Source organism: Mobula hypostoma, chromosome 2, assembly GCF_963921235.1.
Source record: "Mobula hypostoma chromosome 2, sMobHyp1.1, whole genome shotgun sequence".
Classification (NCBI taxonomy): Eukaryota; Metazoa; Chordata; class Chondrichthyes; order Myliobatiformes; family Myliobatidae; genus Mobula; species Mobula hypostoma.
In genome coordinates, this window is record NC_086098.1 from 166,331,723 (window position 1) to 166,348,049 (window position 16,327).

General features: G+C 45.4%; 1 protein-coding gene across 1 annotated transcript in view; it reads left to right on the forward strand.

Moving 5' to 3' along the window:
• The window catches only part of col9a3 (collagen, type IX, alpha 3), a 213,701-nt gene that overhangs the window by 23,373 nt on the left and 174,001 nt on the right, over window positions 1–16,327 (forward strand). The window contains exons 9-12 of the mRNA XM_063073738.1: window positions 2,384–2,428; window positions 7,263–7,319; window positions 8,710–8,763; window positions 11,255–11,308. Of these exons, the coding sequence (XP_062929808.1) occupies window positions 7,305–7,319; window positions 8,710–8,763; window positions 11,255–11,308 (123 nt within the window). The 5' untranslated portion in view covers window positions 2,384–2,428; window positions 7,263–7,304. The remainder of the gene's footprint in view (window positions 1–2,383; window positions 2,429–7,262; window positions 7,320–8,709; window positions 8,764–11,254; window positions 11,309–16,327) is intronic.

Below are 16,327 nucleotides of genomic sequence, written 5' to 3' on the forward strand. Positions count from 1 at the left end.
ATCCCGTCCCCCAGCTTACAGCATCGCGTCTGCTCTCTCTGCCGCCATCCGCCTTCTGCCTCAAAGCCTGCGAAAAACACAGTAGCTTACAGTCACACAAGAAAGAATAACATCTATCCCAATTAGTTTGTTCTCTCTCTTATCAATAATATAACCCAAATAAGCTGCGAAAGAGAAGCATTTTCTCAGCAGTTAACATAACAAAGAAGCCATTTTATTCTAACATAACAAAAAAGCCATTTTCATTAGCCTTAGCAGTAACATAAAAGAAGAAACCCCTTACAGGTACATGGATGGAGAGCTATGGCCCCGGTACAGGTCGATGGGACTAGGCAGTTACAGGTACATGGATGGAGAGCTATGGTCCCGGTACAGGTCGATGGGACTAGGCAGTTACAGGTACATGGATGGAGAGCTATGGTCCCGGTACAGGTCGATGGGACTAAGCAGAATAAGGTTTGACATGGACTAGATGGAGTGAAGGGCTTGTTCCTGTCCTGTAGCATTCTGTAGCCTTCCTGTTATCATAAGGTCAGAAGTGGGAACCTTCTCGGTTGGGGATCACAGTGAATGGCCACTGTCTTTTCCCCGGGGTAGGGAAGTCTAAATCTAGGGGTGCAGGTTTAAGGCGAGAGGGAAAAGTTTTACCACAGCTTTTCCACACAGAGGTTGGTGGGTCTGTGAACGAGCTGCCAGAGGAAGTGGAAGAGGTAGGGACATTAACAGCATTTGGACAGTTCTGTAAATTGGTTTGTTACTGTCAAGTGTACTAAAGATCACACCGTCTATACAGACCATCTCTACGTGCTGTCCATACAGATAATTTCATTAGATCAGAACGTCGAGGTCCAGAAGTAAAATCAAAGTGTGATAGTTACGGAGAAACGGCAGTACAGGGAGACAGTAGGTACGAGGTGACAACCAGGAAGAAATGTGAGGTCAAAACATTCAGAGTCTGATAGCAGTGGGATAGAAGCTGTCCTGGAGCCTGCTGGTACGTGCTTTCGGGCTTTTGTATCTTCTGCCTGATGGAGCAGGGGAGAAGGGAGACCGTCCAGGGTGTGAGAGGTCTTTGTCCACACATCTCACTGCCAGAGTAATCAGGGTCCACGGAGGGGAGGCCGGTCACCGTAGTGTCCTCAGGAGGAATAAAATGCGGGATAGGAGCTGTAATAAAACTATTGAATGGTCGCTTTGTACAATAAAATGCAGGATAGGAGCTGTAATAAAACTATTGAACGGTCACTTTGTACAATAAAATGCAGGATAGGAGCTGTAATAAAACTATTGAATGGTCGCTTTGTACAATAAAATGCAGGATAGGAGCTGTAATAGAACTATTGAATGGTCGCTTTGTACAATAAAATGCAGGATAGGAGCTGTAATAAAACTATTGAACGGTTGCTTTATACAATAAGATCTGTGGATGGAGAAGGTTTAGAGCAGTGGTTCCCAACCTGCTTAATGGTATTGGTCATGGCATAAAAAGGTTGGGAACCCCTGGTTTAGAGGGATGTGCGCTAGACGAAGGCATGGAACTAACTCAGCGGGCACTTGGTCAGCGGGAATGAGTTGGGCTGGAGCCTGCTTCTGCCTGGTTTGGGCTGAAGTGGGGGAGGCCAGTCAGGAGCCAGCAGCAGCTTGGATGAGGGTGAATGGGAAGGCGTGGGAAGTAATTCACCCCGTGAGTTGGTGGCCCTGTCTGACGTTGGCTTCAGTTCATTTTGCTGCGGATGCCTGGTGTCGAGATTCAAACCCAGAGTCCGAGCCTCAGCTACGTTGCACACAGTCAAAGTCAATTTATTTATCAAAGTATCTATACCTTACCATATATAACCCTGAGCTTCATTGTCACAGGAAAATAAAGAAATACAATCGAATGTCCCAAAACACATCAGACTGACAAACAACCAAAGTGTAAAAGAAGAGACAATAGGTACATCGATACAAAAAAACCCTTATAATAAATAAATAAACAAGCAATACTGAGGACATGAGGTGCAGAGTCCTTGAAAGTGAGTCCATAGGTTGTGGAATCAGTTCAGAGTTGATGTGAGTGAAGTTATCCACGCTGGTTTAGGAGTCTGATGGTTGTAGAGTCATAACTGTTCCTGAACTTGGCAGGTGGGACCTGAGGCTCCTGTTCCTCCTGCCCTGATGGTAGCAGCAAGGAGAGACCAGGACCTGGGTTGTGGGGGTCCTTGATGATGGATGCTGCTTTCTTGGGGCAGTAATTCACGTAAAAGTGTTCACTGATGGGGAGGGACTTACCTGTGATGGACTAGGCTGTGCTCTTCTGGGAGGGATGAGAAATAGTTGGGAAATTAATCTTTTGTAATTCAGCCAGAACTTGTCTGCTAACCACTCAACGTTTACCTCCTAGGGTGAACCTGGACTTTACACAGGAGAGAGAATTGAAGACTTTACTGTGAGTTTTCCCATCCGTTCGTTGTCTGTGTATGTGCTCGTGTAAACTCCTCCTGTAGCTACGTGAACAAAGCTGAGCCGAGAATCTGAGACCAAGGACTGGAGGAGTGCAGGCAGCCTGTCCTGGTGTTGGAGGCCTGTGTGTGTGTGTGAGAGTGAGAGAGAGAGAGAAAGGGGCTTGTTTTACTGTTGTTGTTGTTCTTTGTGGAACATGCCATGTTGACTACACTTGTGGGCCGTCCCCAGCGCGTCCTTGGGTTGTGAGATTAAAAGGAGGTTGACTTTACTTGTTACATTTCTATCAGAAAATACAGTGAAATGTGTGACTTGCATTGGGGGTGTGCTGGGGCAGCCCACAAGTGTCACCACACCTCCAGCACTAACATAGCATGCCCACAACTCACTAACCTTTACTCATATGTCTATGGAATGTGGAAGGTGCCAGAGAGCCCAGAGTAAGCCCATATTGCCACAGCGAGAACATATAAATTCCTTACAGAGAGTGGTGGAATGGAACCTATGTCACAGTAGTTCCAACCACCCACGTCTCTTTGTGCAAAAACTCTACCTCTGATATTCCCCCCCACCCCGCCCCACCATACTTTCCTTTCATCATATTAGCCATTTCCACCCTGGAGAAAGTCTCCGGCTGTCCTCTCAATCTATGCCTCTTATCATCTTGTACACACTTATCAAATCGCCTCTCATCCTCCTTTGCTTCAAAGAGAAAAGTCCTAGCTCGCTCAATGTTTCCTCATAAGCCAGTTGCTCCAATCCAGTCAGTTTCCTGGTAAATCTCCTCTGCGCCCTCTCTATAGCTTCCATATCCTTCCTATAATGAGGTGACAAGAATTGAGCACAATATTCCAAGTGCGGTCGAACCAGAGTTTTATAGAGCTGCAACATTACTTTTTGGCTCTTGAAGTCAATCCCCAGACTAATGAAGGCAAACACACCACATGCCTTCCAAACCACCCCATCAACTTGTGTGGCAACTTTGAGGGATCTATGCACATGAACCCCAAGATCCATCTATTTCTCTACACTGCCTAAAATCATGACATTAACCTTGTTCTCCACCTTGAAGTTTGATTTTCCAAAGTGAATCACTTCACACTTTCCCGGAATCAGCAAAATAATTAAACAACACTCCAAAAGAAAATTCTCTAGGTTTTCTGGAAAATTGCTAGCTGCCTTCAAATTCAACCTTCCAAAGTAAATCAATTCACACTTTTCCTGGTTGAAATGCTCTCTAGTCCAGGCAACTTCCTGGTAAATCTCCTCTGCATCCTCTCTAAAACTTCTATATCCTTTCTATAACGAGACGACCAGAAGTGAGCACAATACTCTAAGTGTGAAACAAATACAGTACAAGTGTAGGTAAGTACAGTACAACAACTTTTATCAGTACTCAAGTAAAATAGGCAACATACCATCCACCACACCTAGTGTGCCGATCTGTTCTCCGTTTAATCTAATCGTGGATTCACCTATTCCATCTCCAATCTAACTCAGTGCAGACACATGGCTCCAGTTATGCAGAGTCCCCCAATCCCAGGGTTGACTATAAAACCGTAAGACATAGGACCATAAAACAGAGGAGTAGAATTAGGCTGTTCAGCTCATTGAGTCTTGTCTGCCATTCCTTCTTAGCTGTTTTATTATCCCACTGAACTCCTTTCTCCTGATTCTCCTCGTAACCTTATTAATCAACAACCTATCAATGTCTGCTTTAAATATGCCTAATGACTTGGCCTCCACAGCCATCTGTGATAACGAATTCCATAGATTCACCACCCTCTGGCTAAAGAAATTCCTCCTCATCTCTGTTCTAAAGGGATGTCTTGTATTCTGAGGCTGTGTCCTCTCGTCCTAGATTCCCCCACTATAGGAAATATCCTTTCTACATCCACTGTATCTACATAGAAAACCTACAGCACAATACAGACCCTTCGGCCCACAAAGTTGTGCCGAATATGTCCCTACCTTAGAAATTACTAGGGTTACCCATAGCCCTCTATTTTTCTAAGCTCCATGTACCTATCCAAAAGTCTCTTAAAAGACCCTATCGTATCCGCCTCCACCACCATAACCGGCAGCCCATTCCATGCATTCACCACTCTCTGCATAAAAAACTTACCCCTGACATCTCCTCTGTGCCTACTCCCAAGCACTTTAAACCTGTGCCCTCTTGTGGCAGCCATTTCAGCCCTGGGGAAAAGCCTCTGACTATCCACATGATCAATGCCTCTCATCATCTTATACACCTCTTTCAGGTCACTTCTTATCCTCTGTCGCTCCAAGGAGAAAAGGCCGAGTTCACTCAACCTGTTTTCATAAGGCATGCTCCCCAATCCAGGCAATGTCCTTGAAAATCTCCTCTGCACCCTTCCTAAGGTTTCCACATCCTTCCTGTAGTGAAGCGACTTGAATTGAACACAGTACTCCAAGTGGGGTCTGACCAGGGTCCTATATAGCTGCAACATTACCTCTTGGCTCCTTAATTCAATCTCACGGTTGATGAAGGCCAATATACCATACGCCTTCTTAACCACAGAGTCAACCCTCGCAGCTGCTTTGAGCGTCCTATGGACTTGGGCCCTAAGATCCCTCTGATTCTCCACACCGCCAAGAGTCTAACCATTAATACTACATTCTGCCATCATATTTGACCTACCAAAATGAACCACCTCACACTTATCTGGGTTGAACTCCATCTGCCACTTCTCAGCCCAGTTTTACATCCTATCGCTGTCCCGCTGTAACCTCTGACAGCCCTCCAAACTATCCACAACACCCCCAACCTTTGTGTCATCAGTAAGTAGAAAAACATAGAAAATAGGTGCAGGAGTAGGCCATTCGGCCCTTCGAGCCTGCACCACCATTCAGTACGATCATGGCTGATCATCCAACTCAGAACCCTGTACCTGCCTTCTCTCCATACCCCCTGATCCCTTTAGCCATAAGGGCCATATATAACTCCCTCTTAAACATAGCCAATGAACTGGCCTCAACCGTTTCCTGTGGCAGAGAATTCCACAGATTCACCACTCTCTGTGTGAAGAAGTTTTTCCTCATCTCGGTCCTAAAAGGCTTCCCCTTTATCCTCAAACTATGACCCCTCGTTCTGGACTTCCCCAACATCAAGAACAATCTTCCTGCATCTGGCCTGTCCAATCCCTTTAGAATTTTATATGTTTCAATCATATGCCCCCTCAATCTGCTAAATTCCAGAGAGTATAAGCCTAGTCGATCCAGTCTTTCATCATATGAAAGTCCTGCCATCACAGGAATCAATCTGGTGAACCTTCTTTGTACCCCCTCTATGGCAAGAATGTCTTTCCTCAGATTAGGGGACCAAAACTGCACACCATACTCCAGGTGTGGTCTCACCAAGGCCTTGTACAACCGCAGTAGTACCTCCCTGCTCCTGTACTCGAATTCTCTTTCTATAAATGCCAGCATACCATTTGCCTTTTTCACTGCCTGCTGTACCTGCATGCCTACTTTCAATGACTGGTGTACAATGACACCCAAGTCTCATTGCAACTCCCCTCTTCCTAATCGGCCACCATTCAGATAATAATCTGTTTTCCTGTTCTTGCCACCAAAGTGGATAACCTCACATGTATCCACATTAAATTGCGTCTGCCATGAATTTGCCCACTCAGCTAACCTATCCAAGTCACCCTGCATCCTCTAAGCATCCTCCTCACAGCTAACACTGCCGCCCAGCTTAGTGTCATCCGCAAACTTGTAGATGCTGCATTTAATTCCCTCGTCTAAGTCATTAATATATATTGTAAACAACTGGGGTCCCAGCACTGAGCCTTGCGGTACCCCACTAGTCACTGCCTGCCATTCTGAAAAGGTCCTGTCTATTCCCACTCTTTGCCTCCTGTCTGCCAACCAATTCTCTATCCACATCAATACCATACCCCCAATACCTTAAGTTTGCATACTAATCTCCTGTGTGGGACCTTGTCAAAAGCCTTTTGAAAATCCAAATATACCACATCTACATAAACTTACTAACCCATCCCTCCACTTCCTCATCCAGGTCATTTATAAAAATCATGAAGAGTAAGGGTCCCAGAACAGATCCCTGAGGCACACCACTGGTCACCGACCTTCATGCAGAATATGACCCATCTACAGCCACTCTTTGCCTTCTGTAGACAAGCCAATTTTGGATCTACAAAGCAATGTCCCCTTGTGGTATCTAGGTGGGCTTACCGCAGAAACCCTGAGAGCCACTGACAGGAGCAAGGCTTCACTGTAGAGTCATACAGCACTTTCAATTCACCCCATCCATGCAGTATCAATGTTATACTCCTGCTACCTTCACCCATGGCATTTCCACCACGCTCCAAGTCTTCCTAAAGCTCTACCATCTGCCTGTACACTGGGGGCAGTTTACAGCGACCAATCAACATAGGCTTTTGGGATGTGTAAGGAAACCAGAGCACCTGGAGGATGTCGATTGACAGCTTATGTTGGTAACTGATAATGATTGCTATGGATATTGATTGACAATAATTGTTGATCACTGTTATTGATTGACAATGGAGTGGATGTTACATTGGGCAACTGGTATTGATGGATTGCTGATATTGATCGACAACAGATACTAATTAATATTGATTGATATTGATTGACTACAGATACTAATGGATAATATTGATTAATGATATTGATTAATTGTTACTTGAGATCAGTAAATTTTTGATGGGAATTGGTAGTTGATTTCCGAAATTAATTGAATAACTCTCAGTGAGTGACTGTGATTGGTATTGAAGCTTTCTGATACCTTCCCTCTATCCAACTCTCCACAGTGCCCAGCAGTGTGCCCAACCGGCCCACCTGGTCTTCCTGGGATGCCCGGATTCAAGGTGAGGGATTACTCTCGATCTATTGGACTTCACCTGTTACCTCTCTTCCTCTGGAGCTAAATGCCACCTGAACAAGGTGATGGTGACTGGCCGGTCACTGAGAGATGAATGTTTGACATTACTGAAGAAGCTCGAGAGACCTGTTTGTCAAAGTCAAGTTTATTGTGTGTGCACAAGCAGCCCACTCAGGGACTTGCGCTGGTATTACTTTGTGACTGTATGTGCTGTGTGTCTGTGTGACTTCATCTACTCTGTTTTGCACCTTGGCCCGGGAGGAACATTCTTTCATTTAGCTGTATACAGGTGTATTGTTGAATGACAATAAACGTGAATGTGAACATTTATTGAGAGGTGCAGTGAAGGGCTTATTTGCAGCAACAGCACAGGCACAGAGTATCAGATAAGCAGCATTCACAAACAGAAAATAAACACACTTTTTTTTACAAGGAAGAGCACAATTAAAACAAAAAACAAAGCCCACTTTAGTGCAAAGTGATCACAGTGTTGCTAAACTGTATAGTGAACCGAGTTGTGTAATGTGGTTGAAGAACTGCATGGTTGAAAGGAGGTAGCTGCTCTTGGTCCTGGTGGTGTGGAACCTCAGGCTCCTGCCCGATGGGAGCTGTGAGAAGATGGCATGGCCCAGATTGTGGGGATTCTTGATGGAAGTTGTGGCTCATGTAGATGCTTTCATTGGTTTGGGCGGGGGAGGGAAGGAATCTGTGCCTGGGATCAACAGAGCAGTTTCATTACCCTCTCCGCCTCATATTCCTGTCTGTTGGAACTGCTGAACGAGGTCATGAGGCAACTAGTCAGGGGATGCTGTGGGTGCAAACGTCTGAGTGTAATTGCCTGTTGGTGTAAATGCCTGTATGTATATGCATAAGTGTTTGTGCAAATGTAAACATTGTTGTGTGTAACCACTGTCTGTGTAAAACCCTGTTGTGTGTGTGTGTAAACCACTGCTTTACGTGTTTAAACATTACTCAGTGTGAGTGTGTGTGTGTAATAAATTTATCCAAGGCTTTATGAGAGGAGTGACCCTTGCAGAAGCAGCGATGGAAAGCTGCAAGAGAAATGGAGCTGGAATTTCAGTCTCTGACACCAGTCCTCCCGGCTGAGAATCAGAACTGAGAGCACGGTTTAGATCAGTGACGTCTGCAGCCGGTCCCTCCCTCAGTGACATCGCTGCTGGTCTCCGAGTGAGATCCGTAAAGCCAGCTGTTCTCTGTGACACTAGTGTTCAGCTTTGACCCATTCTGCTGGATGTTTGTTCTGTGGTCCCCAATGCACAGTGTTTCAGCTGAGGAAGGCCCTGTTCGTGGGTCGAGTCTGTTGTTAACACTATCAGTGTGCCAGAGTCAATAATAGTTTCTCCCTTCACTTCCAGGGACACACGGGCCACAAGGGGGATCGTGGAGAACCCGGGAAGGTCGGAGCAAAGGTAAATCCCCGGAGGTTTGTACCAGAGGGAGTGGAATTTTTGTGTAGAACATAGACCAGTACAACACAGGAACAGGCCCTTCAGCCCTCAATGTTGTGCCAAACCAGTCATATTACCATTTAAATAGGCAATTAAACTAATCCCTCCTGCCTACACAATGTCCATATCCCTCCATTTCCCTCCCATTCATGTGCCCATCTAAACATCTCTTGATAGTCTCTAGTGTTTCTGCCTCTACCATTTCCCCAGGCACCCACCATTCTGTGTGGGGGGAAGAAAACTTGCCCCTCACATCTCCTTTGAAATACCCCCCCCCCACCTTAAATGCATGCCCTCCATGTCCTTTTCAACCATGGGAAAAGGATACTGTCTCTCTACTCCATCTACTGTATGCCTCTCATGATCTTATAAACCTCTATCAGATCTCCCCTCCACCACCACCACTCCAGAGAAAACAACCCAAGTTTGTCCAAACTCTCCTTGGATGTGATTTTGCACATTTTTATCTGTACTTTAACCTCTAACTTTATATTTTATATCATTAAAAAAAATAAGAACTATATTTCTTGCCTCCCAACCCTTGGAGCTGAGATGAAATCGAGGGCTATGTGGTAGGGTAATTCTTGGCAGTTTCTAGAGAAGATTCCATGGTCGGCAGAACATTGTGGGCTGAAGGGCCTGTAATGTGCTGTAGATTTCTATGTTCTATATGGTTCTTTATCATTTATAATTGAATGTTTTTGTTTTTTTTCTTGCAGTAAATTCTGAATACATATAACTGTTTATGGTGAACAAAGTTGATGCTTGATCCCTAAGAGTGAGGAGACCCAGGCAGATGAGCAATCTCCTCTTGCTTGTTACCGAGATTGGGCACTGCCCATCCCAAATTTCCCTTACCATCAGTGCCTCACTGGGCTAATTCAGAGTTAATCAGAGAGGTGGGGTTTGGAGTCACGTGGAGACCAGACCAGTTTGCTCCCAAGAAAATTATTTAATCAGATGGGTTTTATGGTGCTCTCACTGTCACTGGCCTTTTAACAAACATAGAACACTATAGCACGATACAGATCCTTCAGCCCACAATGTCATGCCAACCTTATAACCTACTCCCTTCCCGCTTACATAGCCCTCCATTTTTCTTTCACCTTTGTCCCTAATGTATCTGCCTCTACTTCCACCCCCGGCCATAAGATGACAGGATACAGATGCAGAATTAGTTCATTTGGCCTGCCGAGGCTGCTCCACCTTTCAATCATCCCTCTCAGCCCCGTTGTCCTGCCTTCTTCCTATAACGTTTGACATCCTTACTAATCAGAACCTATCAACCTCCACTTTTAATATTCCCAATAACTCCGCCTCCACAGCTGTCTGTGGCAATGAATTCCACAGATTCGCCATCCTTTTCCCATGCACCTACCAATCTCTTATTAAAAAGTTCACCTCTGACATCCCCCCTATACTTTCCTCCAATCATCCTGTTAGCCACTTCCACCGTGGAGAAAAGCATCTGGCTCTCCACTCTACCTGTGACTTTTGTCATCTTGTACACCTCTCATCCTTCTTCAAAGAGAAATGCTCTTAACTCAGATTGATTTATTCCCTGGTTCATATGCCATTGTGATGTAGAAGGAGTCTATTTGACCATCAAACCTATGCTGGATCTGAGAGCATTCCCATTCCCCATCCCTGTTAGATACCCAATAACTCCACACTGATTCCCTCACCTTCTCACTGGTGGAGGGGGGAGAAATTTCATCTACCAGCCCCCATGTCCCTGGGGTGTGGGAGGAAAGTGTGGGTCACAGGGAAGGACATGCAAACCCCACACAAACAGTGCTGGAGGCCAGAATCAAATCTGGGTCTCTGAATTTGTGAGGCAGCAGCACTACTCGATGCACCACTGCACGAGTCTCCTTGAAGTTCTGAAGCTGAGAAAGATAGAGGATTGGTTATTGGAGCTGTCTCAGTTCTTCCCCACAAACACAAAAGATTCTGCAGATGCTAGCAAAACACACAAAACGGTGGAGGAACTCAGCAAGTCAGGCAGCATTGATGGAGGGGAATAAATTGACGATGTTTTGGGCTGAGACCCTTCATCAGCATCTGATGTTCTGATGAAGGGTCTTGGTCTGAAACATTGACTGTTCATTCCCCTTTATCAATGATGCCTGACCTCCAGAACTTAATGCGTTTTGCTGTGGTCTCCCATTAAGTTTAGAAAGAATATCCACTTTATTGGAAAGACCTAAACATTCCTCAGGATGTTTGCATCTTTCTGAATAAAGGCTGAGTTACTCAGCAGGTCAGGCAGCATCTATAGAAGGAGGCAAACAGTCAACGTTTCAGGCCACGTCCTAATGAAAGGTCTTAGTCCAAAAACTCAACTGACCAGTCCCCTGCATTGACGGTACTTGACTTGCTGAGTTCCTCCCACATTTTGTGTCTCTTGGTTCTTACTCACCTTCTAACCATTGACTGTTTGGAATTTCAGGGTAATCCTGGACATCCAGGAGTGCCAGGTCTGCCCGGACCCGTCGGATTACAGGTAAGAGCAACTTGTCCTGACTTGGGGGGAATTGTATCTGCTTTTCCACCCCCAAATGAGGTTAACATTCCAAAGCTGCAGAGGAACCAGGAACAGGGAGGAACCCTCTGGGTGCCACCATTTCCCAGAGATGAAAGTAACTTGCATTTCTGACTGGCATGTCCGTGTTGCTAACATTGACAATTTAATCCTTTAATCGATTCTTAGAATAAAACAGCACAGAAATGGCCCAACTTAAGAATGAAATTAGGAGAGCCAGAAGGGGCCATGAGAAGGCCTTGGCAGACAGGATTAAGGAAAACCCCAAGGCATTCTACAAGTATGTGAAGAGCAAGAGGATAAGACATGAGAAAATAGTACCAATCAAGTGTGAGAGTGGAAAAGTGTGTATGGAACCAGAGGAGATAGCAGAAGTACTTAATGTGTACTTTGCTTCAGTATTCACTACGGAAAGGACCTTGGCAATTGTAGGCAACCAACAGGAATTCTGCAGATGCTGGAAGTTCATGCAACACACATCAAAGTTGCTGGTGGACGCAGCAGGCCAGGCAGCATCTCGAGGAAGAGCTTCCTAGAGATGCTGCCTGGCCTGCTGTGTTCACCAGCAACTTTGATGTGTGTTGCTTGGCAATTGTAGGGATGACTTACAGTGGACTGAAAAGCTTGAGCATATAAATATTAAGAAACAGGATGTGCTGGAGCTTTTGGAAAGTGTCAAGTTGGATAAGTCACTGGGACTGGACGAGATGTACCCCAGGCTACCGTGGGAGGCGAGGGAAGAGATTGCTGAGCCTCTGGCGATGATCTTCGTATCATCAATGGAGATGGGAAAGGTTCCAGAGGATTGGAGGGTTGCGGATGTTGTTCCATTATTCAAGAAAGGGAGTAGCAATATCCCAGGAAATTATAGACCGGTGAGTCTTACTTCAGTGGTTGGTAAGTTGATGGAGAAGATCCTGAGAGGCAGGATTTTTGAACATTTGGAGAGGCATAAGGCTCGTCCATCGTCACTGATGAAGACCTCGACACCATTAGTACTTTTTACGAGGTCGAGTTGCTAGCTCGACACTCAACCCAGCATGCATGGTAAGTGTGCATGGGAGCGGCCCGACTGGATTCGAACTCGGGAACCTTCGCTCCGGAGTCCGGCGCTGATGTCACTGCGCCACCAGCCGACATAATATGATTAGGAATAGTCAGTATGGCTTTGTGAAAGGCAGGTCGTGCCTTACGAGCCTGATTGAATTTCTTGAGGATATGACCAAACACATTGATGAAGGTAGAGCAGTAGATGTAGTGTATATGGATTTCAGCAAGGCATTTGACAAGGTACCCCATGCAAGGCTTATTGAGAAAGTAAGGAGGCATGAGATCCAAGTGGACATCGCTTTGGGGATCCAGAACTGGCTTGCCCACAGAAGGCAAAGAGTGGTTGTAGATGGGTCATATTCTGCATGGAGGTTGGTGACCAGTGGTGTACCTCAGGGATCTGTTCTGGGACCCCTACTCTTCGTGACTTTCATAAGTGACCTGGATGAAGAAGTGGAGGGATGGGTTAATAAATTTGCTGATGACACAAAGGTTGGAGGTGTTGTGGATAATGTGGCGGGCTGTCAGAAGTTACAGCGGGACATTGATAGGATGCAAACTGGGCTGAGAAGTGGCAGATGGAGTTCAACCCAGATAAGTGTGAGGTGGTTCATTTTGGTAGGTCAAATATGATGGCAGAATATAGAATTAATGATAAGACGCTTGGCAGTATGGAGGATCAGAGGGATCTTGGGGTCCGAGTCCATAGAACACTCAAAGCTGCTGCGCAGGTTGACTCTGTGGTTAAGAAAGCATACAGTGCATTGGCCTTCATCAATCGTGGGATTGAGTTTAAGAGCTGAGAGGTAATGTTGTAGCTATATAGGACCCTGGTAAGACCCCACTTGGAGTACTGTGCTCAATTCTGGTTGCCTTACTATAGGAAGGATGTGGAAACTTTAGAAAGGGTGCAGAGGAGATTTAGAAGAATGTTGCCTGGATTGGGGAGCATGCCTTATGAGAATAGGTTGAGTGAACTTGGCCTTTTTGCCTTGGAGCGACAGAAGATGAGGGGTGACCTGATAGAGGTGTATAAGATAATGAGAGGCATTAATCATGTGGATAGTCAGAGGCTTTTTTCCAGGGCTGAAATGGCTAGCACAAGAGGGCACAGTTTTAAGGTGCTTGGAAGTAGGTACAGAGGAGATATCGGGGTAAGTTTTTTATGCAGAGAGTGGTGAATGCGTGGAATGGGCTGCCGGTGACGGTGGTGGAGGCAGATACAATAGGGTCTTTTAAGAGACTCCTGGACAAGCACATGGAGCTCAGAAAAATAGAGGGCTATGGGTATTGCTATGGCTATGGCTACGGCTAGGTAATTTTTCAGGTAAGAACATGTTGGGCACAGCTTTGTGGGCTGAAGGGCCTGTGTTGTGCTGTAGGTTTTGTATGTTTCTATGTTTCTAACTCATTGAGAAACACCCATTAACACTACCTCAATATTTTGCTCTGTTTTTACACTCTTCATCATTAAGTGCCGTTCCGTATGACATGGGTGATCACGATGTTTCCATGACCATGATTGCTCTGGGCCAATTTTTCTACAGAAGCGGTTTGCCATTGCCTTCTCTTGGGCAGTGTCTTTACAAGACAGGTGACCCCAGCCACTATCAATAGTCTTCAGAGATTATCTGTCTGCCGTCAGTGATTGCATAACCAGGACTTGTGATATGAACCAGTTGTTTGTACGACCATCCACCTCCTGCTCCCATGGCTTCACATGACCCTGATTGGGGCCTAAACAGGTGATACACTTTGCCCAAGAGTGACCCGCAGGCCGGCGGAGGGAAGGAACGCTTTATCTCCACTCTGCCATCCAGATAATGCTGGCTCCTTCATTGAAGCAGTGAGAGATATTGGCAGAGTTTATAGAGGAAGGTTGGTGTGCTGAGCTGTGTTCACAACTCTCTGCGGTGTATCGTGCTCACAGGCAGAGCAATTGCCATATCAAGCTATGACATATCTAGACAGAATGTTTGCTAAAAAATGGTAAGAGTAAATGGGGACAAATTTCTTTAGCCCCCTCAGCAAATAGAAGTGTTGGTGAGTTTTCTTGGTTGTGACATCAGTGTGTTTGGACAAGGACGGGGTATTGGTGATGCTCACTCCTAGGAGCTTGCAGGGGGAAGGAGCACCTTACATCTCCATTGGTAGAGACTTGTCATCATCCAGCCACCTTTCTTTCCACACTATTTATTGTTTATATTTATTATTGTAACGTACGGCATATTTAATGTATTGCAATGTAATGCTGCTGCAAAACAACAAATTTCAGTAGACAACAGACAATAGGTTCAGGAGTAGGCCATTCAGCCCTTCGAGCCAACGCCACCATTCACTGTGATCATGGCTGATCATCCACAATCAGTACCCTTTTCCTGCTTTCTCCCCATATCCCTTCACTCTGCTATCTTTAAGAGCTCTATCTAACTCTTTTTTGAAAGAATCCAGAGAATTGGCCTCCACTGCCTTCTGAGGCAGAGCATTCCACAGATCCACAACCCTCTGTGTGAAAAAGTTTTTCCTGAACTCTGTTCTAAATTGTCTACCCCTTATTCTTAAGTTGTGGCCTCTGGTTCTGGACTCCATCGAGAACATGTTTCCTGCCCCTAGTGTGTCCAATCCCTTAATAATTTTACATGTTTCAATCAGATCCCCTCTCATCCTTCTAAATTCCAGTGTATACAACCCCAGTCGCTCCAATCTTTCAACATTTGACAGTCCTGCCATCCCGGGAATTAACCTCGTGAACCTACGCTGCACTCCCTCAATAGCAAGAATGTCCTTCCTCAAATTTGGAGACCAAAGCTGCACACATTACTCCAGGTGTGGTCTCACCAGGGCCCTGTACAACTGCAGAAGGACCTCTTTGCTCCTATACTCAATTCCCCTTGTTATGAAGGCCAGCATGCCATTAGCTTTCTTCACTGCCTGCTGTACCTGCATGCTTACTTTCAGTGACTGATGAACAAAGACACCTGGATCTCATTGTACTTCCCTTTTTCCTACCTTGACACCATTCAGATAGTAATCTGCCTTCCTGTCCTTGCCACCAAAGTGGATAACCTCACATTTATCCACATTAAATTGCATCTGCCGTGCATCTGCCCACTCACCCAACCTGTCCAAGTCACCCTGCATTCTCATAACATCCTCCTCACATTTCACACTGCCACCCAGCTTTGTGTCATCTGCAAATTTGCTAATATTACTTTTAATCCCTTCATCTAAATCATTAATGTATATTGTAAATAGCTGCGGTCCCAGCACTGAACCCTGCGGTACCTCACTGGTAACCACCTGCCATTCTGAAAAGGACCCATTAATCCCTACTCTTTGTTTCCTGTCTGCCAACCAATTTTCTGTCCATGTCAGTATCCTACCCCCAATACCATGTGCTCTAATTTTGCTCACTAATCTCCTATGTGGGACCTTATCAAAGGCTTTCTGAAAGTCCAGGTACATTACATCCACTGGCTTTCCCATGTCCATTTTCATAGTTACATTCTCAAAAAATTCCAGGAGATTAGTCAACCATGATTTCCCCTTCGTAAATCCATGCTGACTCGGACCTATCCTGCCACTGCTATCCAAATATGCCGCTATTACATCTTTTATAATTGATTCCAGCATCTTCCCCACCACTGATGTCAGACTAACTGGTCTATAATTGCCTGTTTTCTCTCTCCCTCCCTTCTTAAAAAGTGGGATAACATTAGCTACCCTCCAATCCGCAGGAACTGATCCTGAATCTTTAGAACATTGGAAAATGATTACCAATGCTTCCACGATTTCTAGAGCCACCTCCTTAAGTACTCTGGGATGCAGACCTTCAGACCCTGGGGATTTATCAACCTTCAGTCCCATCAGTTTACCCAACATCATTTTGTGCCTGATTCCAATTTCCTTCAGTTCCTCCATTACCCTAGG